Source organism: Melospiza melodia, chromosome 3, assembly GCF_035770615.1.
Source record: "Melospiza melodia melodia isolate bMelMel2 chromosome 3, bMelMel2.pri, whole genome shotgun sequence".
Lineage (NCBI taxonomy): Eukaryota > Metazoa > Chordata > Aves > Passeriformes > Passerellidae > Melospiza > Melospiza melodia.
Window position 1 is genome coordinate 63843107 of NC_086196.1, and position 22768 is coordinate 63865874.

The 22768-nt window shown below is 40.1% G+C and overlaps 1 protein-coding gene across 3 annotated transcripts in view; it reads right to left on the reverse strand.

Moving 5' to 3' along the window:
• The window catches only part of TTC7A (tetratricopeptide repeat domain 7A), a 168262-nt gene that overhangs the window by 84654 nt on the left and 60840 nt on the right, over positions 1-22768 (reverse strand). For all 3 annotated transcript variants that reach the window (XR_010027142.1, XM_063152044.1, XM_063152045.1), the window contains 4 exons: positions 19495-19612; positions 13527-13584; positions 10074-10146; positions 3498-3658 (listed from right to left, as the gene is read on the reverse strand). Coding sequence is in view for 2 of the 3 variants with exons in the window: in XM_063152044.1 (XP_063008114.1) it covers positions 3498-3658; positions 10074-10146; positions 13527-13584; positions 19495-19612 (410 nt within the window). In the remaining variant the exon portion in view is untranslated. The remainder of the gene's footprint in view (positions 1-3497; positions 3659-10073; positions 10147-13526; positions 13585-19494; positions 19613-22768) is intronic.

A 22768-nucleotide genomic window follows, 5' to 3' on the forward strand; every position in this document is an offset into this window, starting at 1 on the left:
TATTTCTTCCCTAAGACAAGCCTGTGAAGGTAATCACTGCCAGACTCAGGTAGAACACCGCCCAAAGGCTGGCCTTTGAGCTGGAAAAAAATTACAGGAACCCATCTTCAGAAAGGCTTATGATTAGCATTACTGACCTGGAGGGGAGACACCTGATGCTAACAGGAGTCTTCTTACCCAAATGTGCTGAATATAGTCCTTTTGAAAATATATACCAAAGCCAACTGTTGGTACAGCATTCATTTGCTTCTTTTAAAAGCATACCATCATGGACAGAATGTAAAATCACTAAGTTTCATCCTGGGCAGTCTCACCCCATAGAGAAGTGTCAGCCACTTTTCAGATGATACCTTCCATGTAAAGGTTGCTATTTCTATCTTTTACAGACAGGGCAAGACAGTGTATTTCTTCTGGCTCAGCCCAGCTTGCAATATGTTCAGCAGAGTTGGCTCTCATTCTTCTTTTATGAAGTCTTCCTTTGTCATTGCTTGACAGTACATTCAAGTGCTCAAATTCAGTCAGTGATTCAGTGACTGGAATGTAATGGATTTGTTACTACAGGCCACCTTTCAAGAACTCATCTTCCCAAGTTCGTTTTGTGCCTTTTGGATATCCAGCTCTTCAATAGCTCAGTCCAAATCACTGCACCTTTCACTGTATTCAGTGCCTACACTTCAGATCCCTCCTCCCTGAGCACCACATCAAACTCTGAAATGTACAGTAAATGTTTAAACACACGAACAAGGGGCACTTTCAGACATATTTGGGTCAGTGTATGAAGTTCATGCCAAAGGATGTTGTGTGTTAGCTGAGCAATGCAGTACATTTTTTCCAACTGCTTCAGCCAACAGCCAACCACATGAACTACCCTAAAATTTTTTTTTCTTTAAAATTTGTAATAAAAGGATTTAATAAAAAACAAAAAAAAAGCAGCAACTAACTCATTTTAATTACATACAGAGACTAGGGAAACAGTATGAGATGGCTGTAGTTTGGGTCAGCTAAGTCCTTAATTTTTTACATCTTACACTTTCTTTTATTTAGGATATCCATCTAGGTAATGTTTCTGGGGTTTTTTTCTGCCATCTACAGAGCCCTAAGGTTCTTTAATGTAGCTTTCATGATCTTTTCTCAATACATGCCATCAAACTGCTTCCAAAAAGAGATGTCATTAGGAAGGGAGCCCCTAGGCACCACATTACACAGTTGCCTGGTTCATATAAATGTGAATTGGGAAAAATAATGAACCACTTTTAAATACAGCTTTAAAATCATGCAGTTGAACTTGCCTACACTATTTACATGAAACATCTTGTAGTCATTCCATACAGTAGTAAAATTAGCATTTTTCTATAAGGCAGTAGCAAGTGGAGACACACAATAGCATCAGGTCTTTGTCCCTTCAAAGAGGTCTCACAAAGCAGTAAAGCCCTTCTAGCACAAACTGCACTAGAAAGCCTAAAATGGTTCCAAATTTGGTACAAACTATAGATGTACTCTGTTATTTTTGCTTTCTCCCTCTTTATTGGATTCTCATTCCTTTTTTTCAGAAACACTTGTTTAATTCTATCTTTTAAGCTTTTTTTTTTTTTTTTTGCCTTGGAACTCTGACATTCTTTCTCCATTCCCTCACTCATGAGTTATTTGCTGGCTGGTTAAGAAAAAGACCCACATGGAGACAGGGCAGTCACACAGCAGAGGCAAGAAGCCAGCCCCCACTCCTCCATCCATGTGTACCTGTGAATGAGTCTCCCTGTCAGCCTTGGTACACTCCCCTGTGCGTGCAAGGAGCAAAGAGGGGCCCTTCCAAGGGCACACACTTTAGCAAGGCTGTGTCTAGGGGCAAGCATGAACCTGGGCCTTCACTACCAATACTAAATTGCTTCTAGCAAAAACAACCAATTCTCCAATTCTGCTACTCCTTGGCAAAGGTCTTTGTGCACATCAAAATTCACACCCACAGAAACTTAAGAGATAACAGTCTTATCAGCTTTGGGGAAATCAGATTACCAGACAGCACAAAGGAACCCACCCAGCAGCCCTCCAAGCTACTTTGCATACAATGCTCACTATGTTTTGTCCTCCCCTGAAACATAAATAATCAGTAACTGCTGGGGGAAAGATCCAGGACGTGATGGACCAGTTGGTCAATTGGACAAGGCATAAACTCTTCTCCTGACATAAACAACCTCTTCCTCTGTCTTGTTTATCTTTAGGTGTTTTTGGTAGTCTTCAACAAACATCTAATCTCCAACAGTACAATGTGACCTTTCACTGTATGAGGGGTTTTTACTTTGTTTATTACTTTAAAACCTTAAATCACAATTCAGCAGCCACTGGGCTATTTCCTGCTTCAGTCATACCTATGTTCACAATCTAAAGAGCAGAGCTGGCTTCATTTTAAGTGTTTCCATTACTAGTTTCCACTTCATTCTCAAAGAAGCACAGTCTTAGCTCCTCACATACACAAAGCAGCTAACCTCAAAAGCACAGGCAGCAAAGCTATTTTAAATGGCAACATGTAGTTTGCAATAAAAACATTATATGCTGATACAGCACTGAAAGATCCTAAAGCATTCAAGCTCACATTTACACAGCCTCAATCTTCCTATGACCTGCCTTTGCTCTGTTTAGACAACATTCCACTCAGCTTCTGGACTAAACCTGTGGAGGCTGCTCTCTCTTGCTACTGAGAATGCAGGCTATCTAAAGGTAACGATGCACAGGTTTAGAACACTATTTAAGACAGGCAATTGCAAATGAAAGTTGGTTTTCCAGCAATGCAATAGGATTTTCTGCAGTTTGGCTGAGAAACTCAGCTAGTATGAAATCACCAGATGATACTAGAGTAGCTTTAATTTTTGCACAGAACAGACAGATTCCTAGTTTTGAAAGGTCATGACAGTAAATTGCACGGAATTCAATTTACCTCCCTCAGATGGATGAGGGTCTGACTCAAACAGAGAACAGTGGAAGCCTTTGGCTCCAGGAAGTCTGTGCTGATTCAAACCTACTCCTAGGCAGGCAAATCGTCCTTCCTCTCAGCTATACATTATCACAGCTTGTGATTTTCAACTGATCTTTTCCCCCAGATGTCATATTGTAGCAAATTGTGTCATAGATGATCATCAAAATAATGGTCATTGCAAGAAAAATTTGTTTTTAACCAGGGAGTCACCAAATATAAAATTACTTGTGTTACAGACACTGTCATAGTGGTCTCACCCTTGTTTCTCCACATCTAAAGTGAAATACAAAAAACTACAGGAAACAACACCCTCATCACAATACAGAAGAACAAATACTGGAAAAGAAAGCAAGTGTAAGGATTACAGAAAGACTGTGAAGACAGAAAGTAAAAGAATACCCTCCCCAGGAAGGGAGTGACACACCTGTAACACTTGTGATTTAACAGGCTCCTTGTGTACAACTGAGAACAACAGCTGGTGAGCAGCTCATTCCTGACTGGATGCTTGGCACCAGGCAACAGCTCTTACCTAAAGCTTTCTGGGTATTCAACAACAGCCATGTTGATAACATCCAGTGCATGCTGATAGTGCTTCTGAGCTGAAAAGAGGAGGGCCAGTAGATGAAGTGAATTCATGTCATCTTTGCACAGTTGCAGGGCTTCTTGAAGATGGTCTATAGCATCTGAAATCTAGAAGGAGATGGCGTAGAAATTACAAGAGAACACATCACTCTTTCAGTCCTACATTATACCTCAAAAATAAGAACAAATAGAGTAAACAGAAATTCTGAAGAAGTTTTGCTTAGGCACCTTTATTATCAAAACCGGCTGCCAAAATTAACAGACTGCACTGCTTGAAAAAAACCCACACATTCTAGAGAAAGAAGTCCGCAGCATTACTAAATCACTGCTTATAAACAAGAGCAGCAGACCTGATCCCATCAACTCCCTCATCCTTTGGCATGGTGATTCTATGATGTAAACATATCCACCACAGATGCCCAAATCTCAGCTCCATTTTCTAGGATGAGTGGCTGGCTCTTCAGCTGGGGGTGAACACTGCACATCTCTGCTGCATTTTGTCTCTCATAATGGCCCAAGAAAGTCTTTCATGATTTGGATCAAGAACATAAAAATTAAATTTGAATGTTCAAGGGTAAAAGAGTCAAGATTTAAAATGCTGTCAAAAAAAGAAATATATTTGCAAGCAGTGATGTAAAGAGCAGTCCTGACAGTCACAGCAGCAGCACGTTATTAGAACCAAGTCTCGCTTGGCAGAAAACTTAACATCTATAATGAATGCAAGTCTATCACATGCTCTTTGTGATCCAGTACACTATTTTAGACTATCTGGTCAAAAGGGAACTTCTTAGCAGATTTTCTTTAGTTTGTTTACTGGTAAGTTTTATGTAGAGGATTTTCTTTAAGATTCTCTAGTGTCTCAAATTACTGTTACATAAATTATTGCATTTCTGTGGCTCTGAAAAGCTGCAGAAAACAAAGCATAAAAGTGTATAAATTGCTTTTCCTCATGTATGCTTTCCTGCTCCTTCTCTTAACGGATGGAGAATGCAGTTCCTTCTTTTCTACTATGAGAACTTCCCACCTAGCACAGCCTTACAGACATTCTACCCGGGCAAACCACCAGTGTCAAATTCCCACCGCCTCCACAGACCTCTCACAAAAACAAGAAGCAGATAACTAAGGAAAGCAACAATCACACCACCTGCAGCTACTACAGAGGTTGTTGATTACCTAAAGTCCAGGTATCCTTCTGGGAGCAGTGCATATTCTGTTCATAGGACAACTTCATCCAAATGTCCAAGTGACATTTCTCTGTTGCTGTGCACACGTGAGCCATGGAACTTAACTCTGTATTACTGGTGACTCCATGCAAGCCTGGAGATCAGTGTGACTGCTCCAGACATAACCCCAAACTGGCACTTGGCCCACAGCATCAAAACTGCTGAATGTCCTGGCTTGGATTCAGACTGGGATACATGACTGACTGCTCAGCTTTAGTGAATTACCGCTTGTCAGTGGAGCTACTTTAACTACATGTGTTATTAAAGCCTACTGCAAGGGTAAACACGTTGACCTAATCACTCACGTTCCCTCAGCAGTTTACTAGAACACATTTTCATACAATATAAAAATTCTAGCAATGACAATACAACTTGGAGCCAAGACCAGACAGTGGTGGGCCCAGATTTGCTTGTTCACAAAGCTGTTCATAGATATACCAGAGGTATATAAATTTGACTTGCTAAAACAAAGCTGCTGTCAAGACTTCTTGCACTCAGGACTAAAAACCCTTCTATTTCTTTCTATTTCTCTGTCTCAGAGCTGCACAAGTACCCATAAAGAAAATACAAGTTTGGGGAAAAGTTAATTAGAAGAAAACCTGCAAATCAAACAACTGGAGAAGACTTGGAGCAACCTGTTCCAGATGATCCTGCTTTGAGCAGAGATTGAACTGGGTGATCTCTAAAGGTCCTCTTCAAACTATACTATGATTAAGACTTGGGAAGGGGATCCTAATTTGCTAGTATGAATCAGGCAAAGAATAACACTTGCAACTAATGCCTTTACTGAGGGACTTCAAAACTGTAGTGGTGCTTGACCTTACTCATGTGAGAATATGCAAACTGAGACCTGCTTTACGTGTTGAAAATGACTTAGGATCAAACTGCAGGTAGGTCCACACCCCTAAGAGAAGCTGGCCATCCAAGGAGCTCTCTGACTCTGTTGCAACATCCATGAAATAGAGCAGCAAAAAAGTGAGTTGTGGTCACTCCTGCAAACCTGTGTCTGCTGGAGAGGCAGCCACATACTGCTGGAAGAAATGTCATCTAAAGTAATTCTGTTCTGTAGTATGGGGCCTGCAATGGTTACATCTCATTTCAGTGAGTATCATCAGTGCCTCTAGTATCATCAGTCACAGGCAATAGCTGGCCTTAAAAATTAATCATGCTTCCCTGGCACCTCATTTATTAACTTGAGTCCAAAAAGACTCCTTAGTGCTGTAACACCATTACTAGCCTACACAGTACTGCTGCATAATTAGAAACAGTGGACAAAAATAACATGAACTCTCTGCCTGTACAGAAAGCATTATGTGAAACAACAACCTGCAACAGACTAGATGCAATGAAATACAAACTAAATTTCTACATCAACAAAAGCAAGATATTTGGCAGCAGTCAACACAAAACTTCTTTTGAAAGATGTATTTTTATTTAAGTAACTATATAATTTGAGAAAGATGGAAGCTGGTGTCACCCCAGATGGCACCCTGAAACGTCAGGGCTTTATCAGAAGCAGGCTGCCAGTTTAAAATTCCCTACCAGTACTGGACTTTAAAATAATCTTATTTCAGCTGGACTGCAAGTCTAAGTAGGGCCTACAATTAGAAGAAGCTACAGTTCCCTGATTTATCATTCTGTTAACAAATATACCACATGTTTTACATGGCACACAGGTATCTTCACATCACACTGATTAGGGAGCAAAGATGCTGCAGTAGGCCAGAAATAGCATCCTGCAGCATTACCAAAATAATGCCACAATATGGATTGTTTAGGTTGCCTTTTATATAGTAGGATTTATTTCAATAATGCTATGTGTCTCCTTAAAAACAATGTTGATATGTCACAATTACAGGTATAAAAAGGAAAACAGAGTAAGTGTAAAAAATACTTCCGAACAGTAGAATGAACTTGGGTATTTTAAATGGTAAATGAAACAGGAACCCTTAAAAGGGATTTTCAGGCCTTATAATTTCACGTCAGTTGACAGTTACACTTAATTAACCATTACAACTACCCACTCCATCTCTTTTTATAGCATGGAAAGGAGAAAGCTTTACTGACTGGCAAGAGTTTCCATTGAAAACAGACTTGCTACAGTTCACCAGAACCTCAGGAAAGTAGGTATACACCTATGGGTTATTACTTAGTTCTTCCTACAAGCCATTCTTGATCACCAGAACAATCTAGGCTAGGATGTAGGCAGAAAAGCAGCATGTTGCTTTTCAGCAGAGGAGGCAGTTGGTAATCTGGGAAAAAGACAGAACAGAACTACCTACACTCAAGGAGTCACTGAAAGAACCACCTCTTGAATACCTTCTAAAACAGAGCTCCTCTCTTGGGCAGACAGTAGCCTCTCCTCCTTGAAACCAAACAAAAACTGGGCAAAACAGCTGAAATATTTTCTCTGCTCTCTTAAGTGATGTTTATCTTAACTGTACATCCAGACACTTGGGAAGGAAGTAGATGCTTTCTGGATAGTGCCACTTGAAACTTGAGGTCTCTTGGAAGTCCACAGGAAACTGGTGAGACTTACAGTGCTCAGCTGCTGACCCTTAGCCATCTTTCCCTCTCCCATTTTCATGAAAAGAAAGGTTAGATCTAATCAAGCATTAAAATGGCATGATGCCTAAATAAGTTGTTTTTACATATTCAGTACTGATTTACATGGCAGTCAAGGTCACAAACACCACCACCCCCAAAAAATCCGGATTCAACATTTAAAATTAACAAGAGTGCTGCTGACTCTAGAGAGTAATTTCCATAGAAACCGGTCTGCTTTTTAAAAAACAAGGCAATGCATTAAAATCAGTGAGCTTTAAAATGTTCATTCTACCTTGTTTTTGCTGATCCAAGTGCTGTTACCACAGAAACAGGAGAAGTAGCCGAACCAGGCACTGGGAGTGGGGAGCTGCAAGTCTCATTTGTCACTGGGCTTTGCCAGCCCACTGCAGGTGGAGATATCCACTGCAGCAAGCACAGACCAGGCACTTCAGCTCAGGGGGAAAACCAGACTGAGAGACCCTCCTTACAGAACAGGTTATTGTACACTGTGTTTGGCTGAAAAAGCCACTACAACACTCTGGGGCTGGTGTAGACCCTCCCAGTCTTCCCAGTGACTCCAGTGGTCTTTAAGACATACATGCACACATACAACGCTCATTATCATCATTTTTTATCTTGGTTGCTGATGGTTTCAAATGCCAACTCTGCATGAACCTTTTATAACTATTCCTCCTCTGTCACATCCTCATCTCATGTCAGAGGGATGCCTATGTTTTTCCATTTCCCCTTTGCCTCCCCCAGTGGTGACAGAGACAAGTGCTATTGGAAATATTTTACAGCCTTCCAAGGAAGATGAATTGCTCCAGCTTTGCTTGGCACTCTACTGGTCAGCTGCCTCTCTTGCTTTGTTCCATGAAAACACTGTCTTATCTATGCAAGCTGATACCTATATTTTTCAATGCTGGGTACAGTTACCTTATTTATTGACCCTGACTATGGAAACAAAAAGGTCTATTTGTTGAGAAAAACACTGAGGTATTATATTATATTATAACCTACTATGCAGAAAAGGCCTGATTTATTGGTATTATGGCATTGCCTGATGAAAGCCCTAACTGTGATGTTCAATAGTTAATGCAATCTATCAAAAAAGGTATCATTTTCTTTCAGTTAATCAGAAAGACAATATATTAGATACTTTAAATAATTAAGTATATTAAAAATGCATTACCAAATGTTTATCATTAAGTAAACTGGCAAAAGAAGAGTAGGGTATTTTACAGCAGTCTAAAAATACAGAAGTCTCAGGTATCTCCTCTCTGTCCAAGCATGCATTAAAGATTTATATCTCACTTGATGGGAGAAGAGCAGGAGCACCGTGGCAGGGGTCAGGCTGACACTACACAATACACTGAGATCACACAGCTGTGGGAGCAGAGGCAACTGGCATAACATTGGGGATGAAAACACACAGGTGAACTAGACAAAAGAGGAAAGTGAACATGGGGACAAGAGACTGAATGGAAAGAACAGGAGGGAAGGGAAATGAAGCAACAAGAGAGATGAAACAACATGGCAAAGACAGGCTACAACCAGAAAAAAAAAAAGTAATGAGTTAAAATGCCAGTAACAGTGAAAACAACAAAAAAATCAATGACCACAAAAATCTTCATTTTATTTTTCAGGACATTTCAGCTGAAAAGCTGTAATTCTTTACTCATGGCAAGCAGAAGAGGTAGCAAATCAGACCATCTCCCTATGAGGCAAAAGCTGTGAGAGAAAAAAGGGTAGCTGGGTGTTTTTTAATGAAAGACCCTGAGCAAACTGCATCATAAAGCAGCCAGTAGGCAGATGAGAAAGTTAAATAAGCCATTTTAATTATCCTTTCTTATTGCAGGCTCACAGCACACTGCTCTCATTATGAAAGGGTTACAAAAGTGACATTATCAAGAGGGTGCTCTCTTGGAACAATTAGTTTAACCTAATGAACACACAGCTCCCCTAATTAGCTCAGGAAAGTAAGAAATACCCAACTGTTCAACTCCATAGTGTAGACTAGGGAGAGCAAACTGCAGCAAGCAGAAGGCCTGCCAAAGAAAGAAACTACAATGATGAAATTTCAAATCTAGCTAGAGAGATATTTAAAAAACAGAAGCTGCTCCAATAAAGACTTTAGCTTTTAAACAGAAAGGACAGAGTAATACAACACCCCAGTTTTAAGAAAAAGGGGCAGTAAAATAAAGCACAGCCCAAGTGGTTGGGTTTTTTTTTTTGAAAGGCAGTGCAGAGCATTTTCTGATCAGCTTCTCTTTTATGAGTTAACACCTGCAGCAGCATTCAAATGCCAACTAATCCCACTCTCTGCAGAGCTCCAGTACGCGTCAGAGCCTGGCGTCAAACGTGCCCAAGTTTGGAATAAAGTGATCCCAGCGCGCGATCTGGCACCGCACGGAGCCGGGCACAACGGGACAGCCTCTGAAGCGGCCCGTGCGGGACAGTGACACCAGGGAGCAGCAACAAACACACCTCCTCATCCCACACACACAAGGCTGCTCCAAGACTGCTCAGGAGTTAGAGCTGAACACATTCCCCAGGGAAGCCATTCCATGCGCCACAGAATTATTATTTTTAGAGTAAGAATTAAAAAATATTTTACATAAACATATTCTGACTGCTTGTCACCGGTTACAACGCAGGAAGGAAGGGACCCTGTTTAGCAAGCCTGGGTCTTGTTCAACTGGACTGTCCTTCCATCCTCCTATGACCCAGTGATTTCCAAATATTTCACATACCTGTCTGACAAGAGCCAGCTGCAGTGACAGGTAGAGGATGATCTGGTGATCTTCAGGGGCCAGGTCATGTGCTCTTTAAGGACAACCACATAAGACAGAAAGAAAAGTGACTGTTAGATTGCACTTTGCAGAACTCCTTCACCATGAGTCACATTAGCACAGAACAAAACCCAGTCTTCCCCCACAGAAAACTAGTCCAGTAATGGGGAGCCACACTGAAACTAGACAAAAAGCAGAACAGTGCTGCTCCGGCTAAGCCAGAATCCCAGGAAAACATATGAGAAACACAGCTGCCAGGATGTTATACAACTTACATGCTCCTTTATTAAATGCCACTTAATATTTTGGAACTTGGATAACTAATATGGAAAAAGCAGCTCTGAGCGCATAACAAACCTATCAAAGCATTATGTTAAGTAATTCAGGTGATAGACACAGTTGTCTAAGTTGTTCCTATACTGCCACTTTTCAAACATTAGGAGAGGGTTGGATTAACACTGAAAAAGTAATCACTATGAGCATGTAGAGGACTAAAGATCAGAAGCCTGTGACACAAACTGGTGCTCAAACATAAAAACATTCTCCGCCCTGCAGCTTCTAGTTTAATTTTTGACTCCTAGTTAATTAGCAGACTCCTAATTTGGAAAGGGAAGACACTAAGGGAGGAATGATTTGATGACAGGAGCTGTGCCTGGACCAACACCAAGGCCCTTACTGGTCAAGCTTGGACTCTGAGATACCCCTTCCAGCCCACAGCAGGCACTACACTGAAGCCTTGGCTAGAGAAGGCTGCAGTGTCTCCAGAACCAGATGTGCAGGCCTTTAACAAAGTTGTGTACAAGGCAGGGAACAAGGGAACAGGGATGGACAGCCTAGGCAGAACTGTCCCCTCTCAGACTATGCTAGGCACAAAACTGCAGTGTGAATTTGCTAGCCTGTGGAGAAGCCATTAACCAAGGCAATGCTGGGATAGTGTCTGAGGGAACCCAATGTAGGAGGAAAGGTGGGGCAGCAGCTGATGCCACCTGGCAGCCCACTCCAGGAGCCAGTGGATTCTCCCCTTGTGACTCACAGAGCTCACTCACAGCTCTGCAGCACAGGGAAACCATTTCACATGGGAGAAATGGGGAAGAGGAAGGTCCCTCATAGCCAATTAACATTTCCTGACCTCTTTCTGGGCTGCATTCCAGGACACCAGGGAAACCTGCACCTGCACTGCCAGGCCCAAAGTGAGCACAATTAATGTCCTTATGAGGGAGAAACGACAGGCTGACAACACTGGTGGTTAAAACCCATGCCAAAACTATTGATTTGCTAATAATAAACAAGTAGCAATAAAATAATTCCTTCAGGAAACAAACCACACACCATTTTAATGGCAGTCACTTTTCAAATACCATCTTGGCCTGTGAGCAAGAAGATTTTGAAGTTCATTTTTATAACTAAAAGCTCTAAAACAAATTAATTTAGTATGGACTGAATATGTCCTGTAACTCTCTAAGTCAAGGTGGCACTCAAGTGTTCTGAAGCAATGCCAAAGACATCAATGTGCAATTAGTACAGATGAGTCACTAATTTCTCCTTCCACTTCAGAAAATACAAAAAAACTCCCAAACCCAAATAGTCACAACCCCCCCAACCAAAAAAAAATCCCCAACCCCCCCCAAGATTGCAACAAACAACAAAACTCCACAAGGTAGATCCCAGCTTTGCCCTAAGGTATTAGGGTGAGTCACCTCTTTACAAAGTGTCTCTTGTGAAACCTTCAGTAGCCTCTCCAGCAACTAGTAACAGGGGAAAGTTCACAAGAATATAGCAGATTAAATTAATGGTGCTTTTGGAAAGAAACAAAGGATTGTTACTTTACTGCTCATTTTCCTCAGAAGGAATTAGAAAAACATTTGGTGCAATCTTCCAGCTGAAAAGGCCCCTTACTGAGATGACTACAGGCCAAACTATGGCCTGAGAGCTCATACAGGCTCTTCAAAAAAAGACAAAAAGCAAGGAAGGTACAAAAAGGAACAAAACCAAACTTAGGCATTTAGAAAACACTAGTAATCAGCTCACTGTCACATTTGTGTTGGCTGACGTTTGAGTAACTAATGTTTGGCTAGAAGCTTGTCTGCCTCCTAGGCAGAGTTAAGATACCATGAAAACAAGTCACAGCCAATGAGAAAGGTCACAGGATAAAAAACAAGGAAGCTGAAAAGCAGTGCAGCACCACAATTCCTTAAAATTGGTCAGCAGTTTATGTATGACACTGGAGTCCACAAACTAGTGTGACTTAAAACTAAAAGTACACTCCTCATCCAAATAATGAATGAATAAATGGCTTTTAAAAGTTTTCTCTCTCAGATCTCCATAAAGTAAACACCCAGAATTGTATCTGTGGTTTCAGTTCTTGCACTCACTACAAAACCAGTGTAAGACAAACATGCTGGGCTCCTTCTTGGTCAGCATCAGCAAAACAGCTAAGATCTTTTAACATTGTTCAAATTGTTAAATCTGTACTTTGAGATACCAGAGATCTCAAGATTTCTTATGTAATTATGACAACAATAAACTCAGAATTAGATCCTTCAGCCCAAGACTTGGGGCACATAAGCTTCCATTTAATTGCAATCTATAGTCTGTAGGCATCTACATTCACAGTGGGTTGTAAATTGTGAATGTAATTGTACAAATGTAAGTAACTGCCTGAACACCACCTAGTGTATTTTGGGTGGTGTAATTTAATCATAACAGTCAGGAAGCTCACACATTAATGCTCTACTCCACAGAATGGACAAAAAAAGGTTTTAAATCAAGCAGTTGTACTTGAGGTCTCAAGTGTAGTTGCACAAGAGTGCACAGTTGTTTCCAGAGTGCAGCCATTGTATCAGTTTTCCCCAAAAATACAGGGATGAAGGAGAGGTGAGTGGTGCCTGCTTTGTTCCACTAGCTCTAGAACCTCCTCTTCCAACAACAGCTGATTTAAACACTCATTAGGACAGCAATTATTCTCTCCCCTAGGTGCCCTGGTGCCAGGTCACCCATAGCTGCTTACACCCTGATGGTGGAGGTACTTTACCACCATGATGGAAATAGGATTTTAAGCCTGCTTCACACAGGAATTGAGACAAAATTAGCTTTCCACATCTGCCAGCTGGCATCATGTGAGGAAGCTGCATCTCCCAGCACTGTAGATCTCACTGCAGCTAATTTGGGGCTAAGGTTTTTTTCTGTAAGGTGGCAGAACAGTACTCTTACCTTGGATATTCAATCAAATAATCACTGCATTTAGCCATCACAAAAATGGTTTTGACAGACTACTGCTGAAATCTAATGAACTGTTTTCAAACCTTCCAGCACGGAAGCCTTACACAGAGGAAAAAGAAACATAAAAAGAAAAAAAAAAATTCTGAATTAATGAAAAAAATGCACAAAGCAAGTATCTGCAAAATTCCTACTCACCTCTCCAAAGATTGAAGTGCTTTCTTGTTTAATTCATCCTGAGTGCTCTTTAGAGTAGCTGCAGGACAAGATACAATACCATTTAAGTGTTAATTCAATGTTTCAGATCAAATAAATAAATATATAGAGTATCCAAACTGGGAGCATAAACAGTATGGAAATCTCTGTGTGTTTGTGCATGTGCTCATTTTGACATGAATTCTCAAATTCATTTTTATTAAAGATTATTTTAAATCCTTTGTTTGAAATACTGAAGCGTTGTTTATTTATATATGCCACAGAAGGGGGCTGGGAGAAGGGGTCAAACACTAACCAGATACCAAGAAAATAACAGGTCCTCAGCCAGATTGCTGCAAATGCTACTAGCAGTAACCTACATCACATTCTGATTCAGGTACAGTATGTGTACAGAATGTACACATTCACCACCATCTTCATAGGATGGTGCTGCAGGTGTAACTGGGAACACCAGCAGCCAAACTTACAGCTCTGTGACAAAACACCACCATCTTTGAGACCACAACAGACTTCAGGTTACTTCAGATGTGGCATTAGCCACTAATGCCCTTCTTCCATGCCTCTAATTGCTTGATTAATGGACCCTGCCCAGTACACACATGTATCACTGTATAAACTAATTCCTACCTAAAACCAGAAAAGGAAGAGAAGAATCAAGATCATCAGGAACAGAGGAAGAGCTTAAAGGAACATGGCTTTCTCAGATGCAAAACATCTGGAAACCTAGTGATGATTTTTAGAAATGCATTGGCTGTCTTGTTCTGGTTCTTGCATGGCAGTTGTTTCTTGTTCTGCCTATCCTGAAATTGAGAGCTATTGATCAACAGCATAAGGAAGTGATGAGTAGTTAATTCATCGGCAAACCTCACCCATGAATGTATCTGAATTGATACATCAAGTCACTGTATGCTCCAAAATAGCAAGTTACTAAGTAGTATATAATTATGCAACAAACCCAGTGAAATTCAAGTATTCTTAAAAATTATTAAGAAGAAAAGAGATGTGTTCTTCTGCATGACCTGCAAATGTAACCAGTTTCTTTGCATTCTCCAATATGCCAGTAAGTGAAATTTTGTAAGTAAATTATTTGTTGCAGTAGCTATAGTGATCATCCCTTTTGTACTTCTACATCTTCCAACAGTTCTTCAGAATACCAGGTTCATTTGGGAGGAACAGCAATCTTCAGGATTTCCTAATCATAAAGATCAGAACTTGCTTAGGCCACAAAACCTACTCTAAGATAAAAAACTTATCCAAAAATTTGTATTTTAAATAATAAATTTTAAGACATGGACTTTCATGTAAAATGCAGCATCTATTAAAAACATATCACTCTCAGTAGCCTTAAATCAGGCTGCAAAATACTGGATAAAGGTAACAAAGGAAGAAAATTTGGAAATAAATTAAAGAACCAAGATTGATGTAAACAAAAATGCTTGAGGAGACATTGGAAAGGATTTGATCATACCTATAAACATCCCTACAGAAAAAAATCTGACATTCTGTTTCTCATGGAAACTACCATTCTTTAAGTTACAGAGCAATTCTGAAGATGTCACACAATAAGAGAAAGACTGAAAGAAATATTGCCATTTGTCCCTTAAATTAAACACAAAATGGAAAAACTAGAACTTCGAGCATCCACCTGTTAAGACATTTGACTAATGTTCAGTTTGTAGTTAGAAAGAACACAAAATATGTTGTGGAAATGATGTGATTACTCTGCAACTAGTCAGCTTTGCCTCTGCATTACTGGGAAACAGCATGTGACTGCCACCTCCCACAATATGGACTGCATCTTCAGCTACCACAAAGTTGGAATGCTGCGTGCAGCTTGGCATCCCCAACAGAAGACGTGGTTCCATTGGAACAAATCCAAAAAAGGGCCATGAAAATGGTTGGAGGGCTGGAAGACGTCTCCTATACAGAAAAGTCGAGAGAGTTGTCATTTTTCAGTCTGGAGAAGGGTCAAGGGAGGATCTCTTAATACTTCAAGGGGGTTTTTAAGAAAGACAGTTATTTTTTTACCAGGTCCTATGAAGACAGGACAAGAGGCAATGCTTTTAAACTAGAAGAGGGAAGATTTTGATTATATACAGGAAGAAATTCTTTACTAGGAGAGTGGCAAGACTCTGAAACAGGCTGCCCCAAGATATTGCAGATACCCTACCCCTGAATTATTCAAAGAAATCTGCAACCCACTTGTATCACTGAGAAACTCTCACTTCAGACAAAGAAAAGTTTGCACTAAGGAAACAGAGCCTGGTGCGTCTGATTAAACTTTTAAAATTTGTGCTCTATTCTCCCAGGTAAATGGTACCAAAGAATTCTTCAATCCCTACCCAACTTTACTTCCTGCCAGCATGGCTGCTGCAGCTCCATCAACTAAAACAAAATATTACTTATTACTAAGATTAAAATAAGCTCCAAAAGCAGTCTGACCAATGGAAGAGTGGCACAGGAGGGCTTCTGAAACCTGTAAGACTTTTGCAAATGCCACTTGAGCAGCCCAAGATTTATTTTCTGAAGCAATCTGGGTTTTTAAAGCAGCTTCAGCCTTACTAAAATTCAATAGGCTCTTCAGCAGCATTTTGTACCTACACATAAAGCTTTGGATCACATTTAAAAACAAAGGAGGACAAGCTCTGTGTTAGTAAAAGCAGTTAGAGCACAGCAGGAGTAGTGAATGCATGGAATGAAACACAGTGCCAAGGATCAGAATCAACTCTACAAACATGGGGACAGGAATCTAGTTCTAATCTTGTCCAATGGATTGAGCACCCATTAGCAGCTGAAGCACAGTCAGGTCTATTTATGTAAAACATTTGTTTTGTGGGAAAGGATTCAGTTTGTAATGTGCAAAACTGTTCCTGTATGTGACTCACAATGTAAGAAGTGGGGATGACAGATAAATGGACTTAATAAATAAATTTCTGATCCAAACTAAAACAATTACATATATGCACCCTTTTGCAAATATGACTGAGTTTCAGAAATTATTCCCTTGTGTTAAGACATCTAATATGGCACAACATACATTTTAAGCACCCAGAATTATAATTAAAAATGGCATGCACTGTTATTTCCAAAAGCAAAGACCAAGTTTGTTCACTAATAATTTATTGACTTCGGGGGGGGGGGGGGGGCTTAACACTAACCAGTGCTGTCAGTACACTGACTGTGAAATCCACAAAGACTGATAGAACGAGTTTCTAATTCAGTCCCTGATCCATGACCTTCTACCAAAATTCTAAATGAAAGCAGAGATACAGCACAATCTCTGAAAAAAGAATGAGGGACTGTTACATATAAAAAGATTTCACAATTTGTGAGATGGTGATGTGAGGTAAGAAGAGCACTTGTATTTCACAATACATTCTCAACCTAGTCTTTCCTCTTCAGCCTTTGGTAAATTCACGTCACCTTTCCCTGTCTTCAGTGAATTCTTCACCAGACCTAAGGGAGGAAAAGTTGACAATACAGCTTATGTCAAAACTGGAAGTATGGGAGGAAGAGAAATGGTTTGCTGTTGTCATTGACAACTGACATTGGAAAGTGATCTGCAGAAAATGAACATTAACTATGCACAGGAGACTTGGGCTTCTAAGACTGAGGAAAAAGAGTAAAAGTGTCAATGACTTCCTCTGAGGACACATCTTTTAGCTACTTCAATGAGACTTATTTCAAGAAACATGTAATTAAACATTAAGAATAAGGAAGCTTTCCAGCATAAGTTTCTGGAAATCTTACTTCCTACAGGAGCTTTTTGCAAATCACAAAGAAAAGGCTTTAATACAACTCCTCAGTGCCTTTGTCACACAGGAGGAGAAATAATTACTAGAAGGTTATATTAAATAAGAAAGTCTAACTTGGATGGAAGGCTGAAAGCTTTAGAAGGAAATCGGTCAAATGTCTCAAACACTTAGCTACTATTGAAAATACTGATTGACTGAAAGTCATCTCAACTAGAAAGTTACAGGAATCTCATATATACACACACATATAGATGTTTGACTTGTCTGCATATGTCAGTAAGAACTGGTATAAATACAATGATAAACAAGATTGACAACATGAGACAGGATTACATCACAGAATTGCTGTCTTTCAGCATGTTCTAGCTTTGCTTCCTCACTGTCATATGCTATTTTTTAACAATGCTAATGAAAAATGTCTTGCTAGTGCAAATTTGACATTTTCTAGTGAAACACAGTTCCATATTCATGACCATCATATGTATGCTTTTGAAGGACTTAATCCATTTTATTAAAATATAATCTGCAAAATGGAAACCTATTCTTCACTCCTCCAATACTGAGTGACTTGTCCTGTTGTCTTAAAGGCTAGAGATACAGTGAGAAGGCAGATATATTCCACTGTTTCAAAACATAAATGAGAGGCTAATCTGAAAATAATCCAAGGCAGCTGTTGTGAAGACTGTTTGTTTTACATTAAAAAGGACACAATATTGAACTAGTCTCTTGAAAACTCAGGAGGTTTCCAGAAAAAGTTTCCAACTCATATTTTGCTGCGCCAAAATATTTTTAGAGCTAGAGTACAGTACATGCCTCTTCATTCTTTAGAAACCACCTTCTTTTCATACTGAAGTTTACAAAGAGATCATAAGGGGCTGACATAGAAAACCTTCTATCCCTGAAAATAATCTATGGGATCTTGTATAGCTTTACAACAGTTTAAACGATGTCTATGCAAAATGCCTTAAAAACTACGCTGTTAAGTAGAACTCTATTCCTAGTGGAGTTAAAATATATATGTAGGACAAAGTTCAGGCTAGGAAGGACATACTTTTTGACATGAACTTTCTAGGGAGAACTACTCTGAGGCAGAGAAATGGAGAACTGGAGAGAGCTGCAGTGCCTGTAAGCCTCCATGATGAAAAGCAGTTCTCAGAACAGCTGATCAGATATGGCTGGCTGTAAAACTACACCAGCCTGCGCTACTGAGGAGCACAAAAAGACTTTCTCAGATATATGTCTTGCAGAATTCTGGTGTAAGTTGCAAGGCCTGCATATTTCATGATAGCATGATAGAGTAATTTTAGCTTTGATTTAGGCTTCTTTGCTGAATCAACTTTGAAATAGTTGGTTTGTTTCTGTGGAACCTCTATGAGAGAAAAGCCATTGCTTGCACGAGGGCACGACTGCCAAAATCATTAGGAAACAAACCAGCTCAGCCATTATTCAAAGAAAATGTGTTAGAACATATATTCTACCCATGTTAGAAGTCACAGAATAAACAAAGACTGTTCCCACCTGTGAGCTTGATGAAGGTCAGAGCTAGAACTCTCCCAAACACTTCAAGCCCTACAAAGCACCAAATCTGCAGAAGCCCCTTGTCCACTCATTCAAGATCCAAGTAAGCAGAGTTAAAATACTTCTTACATTCAGTGGTCTGTTTCTAGTCAACATCCACATGTATCAGCGAGGTAGATATTTTTATCTTGTTTACTTCTAAGTAAAAGAAACTCCATCACAGAGAGGTTGAATCTCTGTGGGGAATCAGTATCATGCCAGGAACTGAAGTGAGGCATTTCTGACTCCAGTTCTTGGATTGTATTTCTTTATGATTTATGAGTGGGTGACAAAAATATGAAAACAGATGGAAAAATTGACTTTTGGTTGTGTAAATTAAGTGAAAAAAATGTATTACAAATACTCAAGTAAAACACACCAAGCATTGTCAGCTACACTCAGATAATCACCCCCTAAGTAATGACCTGCATATCTCCCTTTACCTAATAACTTCATTTTAATTACCACAGAAGAAGCTCTCTGAGCATGTGAACAATTCCCATTTATCTTGTGATCTGATTGCTTTTCAATGTCTAGTCAGCACTGAAAGCAGATTTTCCAATAAATTCCAATTGCTTGCACGGAAGACTTGGAACAAATGCTCTCCATGTAACACACTTGACAAAGAAGTAACTCACCATCAGTAGCTTGAAGGCTGTATGTCAGGCCCAGTGCCAGGTAACCCTTTGCCAGGGACTCTCCAGCATCCTCCCCCAGGTCTATCACCATTTTAGCAAAGTGTTCTGCTTCTTCCAGCTGCAAAAGAGGTAGGTTGAGACTTACGGGCATTTCCTCTATATTTGTTCCAATAAAATTCACCATTAGCCTTACCTGCAAGTGATCTGAGAGTCATTCACACAAGGGCTTTCAGTGATCCCAGTGAACACTCATAAAAAGGAGAATGTAGAAGGTCAGATGAGCAGACCTTGGTGCACACGCACAGTTTTAAGAAAAGTTTGGGGTTTGCACCCCAAACTCTTTCCAGATGTTTAAGATTAATCAAGGACATGATCTTTTTTTATAGCTTCCCTCAGGCACACTTCAATCATGCAGCCTAAAATGCAAACACTGGATCAGCTGGACTACATATATGATATCCTAGTAGGGCATTGAAAGGTCTAACAGGTTTCTTCCTTCAAAAGAAAACCATTCAGTTTTGCTGTCTGATTTTTTTAAACCTTAGCAAATGTTACTGTCTTTTCAAACATTAGAATAAAACAAGAAACCACTAACTTCACTGAAAGCTCTCAGCTGCTGCTTGAAATTCTGTTGCCAAAAGGACGCAGAAATTTCAGAACAAATTTTGATCTGAACTAACACACTACCTTGGCAGCTCTGGCTGCACTAACTGCTTTCTGCATCCTTTGCAAAGACACAATTTCCTTGAAAATGCATTTTATATTATAGATAGAGATTGGAGGAGAGAGCAGTCACAATCTCTCAGGATCAGCCTCCAAAGTGATGGAATATGTAAGCTGGTCTCTTCCACTACATCACAGACTGCTCTCCACAGCCTTCCTTTCAACACATATCTATCAGCATCTGTAAAATCCGAGTTACTGGCAATTTTAAATAAAAAGAAGTTAAATATTATTATAGAATGGAGTGTTTCTTATTTCTAACTTTAAACTCTTATTAATATCACTCACCCATTTTGAGTAGAAAAGACAAAGACCTGTACACTGTATATACATTGAAAGGTGTAGGTTGGAGAGACACCGGCAAAACTTGTAAGTAATGCCTGAAAGATAGAGCCTACAGGAAGATCTCATTTCTGTACAAGACAGTATGCAGATCCTGTCTCCCATAATCAGAGTCATCCCTAATCACGAAGCAGACACCATTACACTATCTGACAAATCCTCCCTTTGGAAACTTTAATTACATCACAACTGACTTTATGGGATGGGGTTGTTTAATTTTGAGAAAGTACTTTTTGTGTTGGAAATCCACCTAGTTTAGACGCAAGTACTGTGGATGTGTGCCCTCTCTATACTCAGCATTGTCAGACTTCAGCACCTCATGGCTCTTTAACATCTAAAACAGCTCACTCATAACAACCTGGAATTAAAATGCACCATCAGACAAGAAATTTGCCTTCTGCAGTGATCTGTTAATACACTACCTATGAACAAAATCTACTTGACTTGATGTAGCATCCTGTCAATGAGCCTCCTAATCCCATCACTTGAAAACATTCAGGTGACAACATTAACTAATGGCTTCATAAACAAACCACCTGGATTTATTAGATGATAGCAAACATTAGGAGAAAATCACTTTTAACATAAAGCTGAACAAAGGCTGAAAACTGCAAGTGAAGAAGCAAATCTCCACTGCTTGAATTTCTTCCCACTGGTGCAATTCCCTGAGGCCACAGGATTCAAACTAGATGTAGAACAATTATTCCCTAATTTCTGAAACCTCAGATCAGTCAGTCCAACAACCAACACCTATGTTACCATCAAACCCTTTCCTGAAAGCATTAGTGCTCCTCATTGCCCCATCAGCTGTGACTGTGGAAGGCACTAACTGACACAGGAACACCTCTTGAGGAATACTGGGACTCACCAAGTAAACTGCAAGGCCTGTCTTTGAGGGTGTAATCCAAAGCTTACCAAAACAACTGGAAATAGTCCCACCTACTTCAGCAATGTTGAGGTAGAACCCTTAAACTCTGATCACATCAGGAAGACTGAGATTTGTTTCAGATTTCTTAACCTGTCAGTAGCCCCAGCAGCTTTCCAGCCACATACTGAAATGTGTCCTGGACCAGAGCCTAGGACAATGAAAACTTGCCACATAGAAAAAACCCCAAAAACAAAACCCACAAATGAACAACAAAAGCCCCTCCTATATTATAACTGAATTCTTCATCTCTCAGAAACTTTTACATAAGACATGAAATCTCTGCAGCTTGAAAATTCATTATGCACCTCTTTGCCACCATAAACAGCTATATTCTCACTCTCTTTCTTTATTGTTTTTCCTCTTCTCCCCACACACACTTTCATCCAAGAAGTGTCCATTAGACAAAGAAAAGAGCTCTACAAGGTATTGAAATGACTAGTGAACAAGAGAAGGGGGAGAGTGCATGGAAAAAATGAATGAAAAGTTTGAAGCTGAAATGAGGACATGTAAAATTGGAGAGATTTTGTTCCATTGTTTCTCTGAATGATCACCTGATGGTAATTCCAGTTTCTGACTGGAAATACCTATACTGCACAAATCAGTAGTGCACCATTCAGCCTTCCCGCCTGCCAGTTAGCCAGGACCACCTGTCAGTATCAGATTAATCTAATGAATGAATAATTAAAACCATAACTTTTCAGAGTGGCTGAAACAGCACTTCTAGCACATTCTTGTGAACATTTATTCATACTAAACCCTAATGGCACTTTGACCAGCCACAAAGATTCTTATGAATGCAAACCTGGGTCAGCTGAAGTCTGCTTTGAAAATAAGTGGCCTCAACAAACTCCAGCACAGCTGGTTCTGTTTATGAGAACATTTACTTTTCCTTCTTACAGCACTCAGACACTTCTCCCTGCCAGCCCTGCTGTGGGAGCCATCTGCCCCTCTTCTCCCATTCTCCTACTCTTCAGTCATTCTGGGCAAGTGTGAAAAGCCAAACCTTTCACTCACATCACCCACTGTGATGTTTCAACTCTCCAGGGCATCAGTCTTGCAGATGGCCTAGTCAACAGTGAATCTGGCAAGTACTACCTGAAACAGGAACAACCCCCTTGGGACACATTTGGGGTAACCAACTAAACTGCAAGGACCACCAGACTGCAGTCTGGATAAAATCTCCCTCTCCATGCACCCAATGAGGGACCAGTAGTGAGCCTGAGCTGTTATCTGCCACTAAAGCTGTATCTGGGGGGTCCTTACAGATATGGGGTGCCTTCA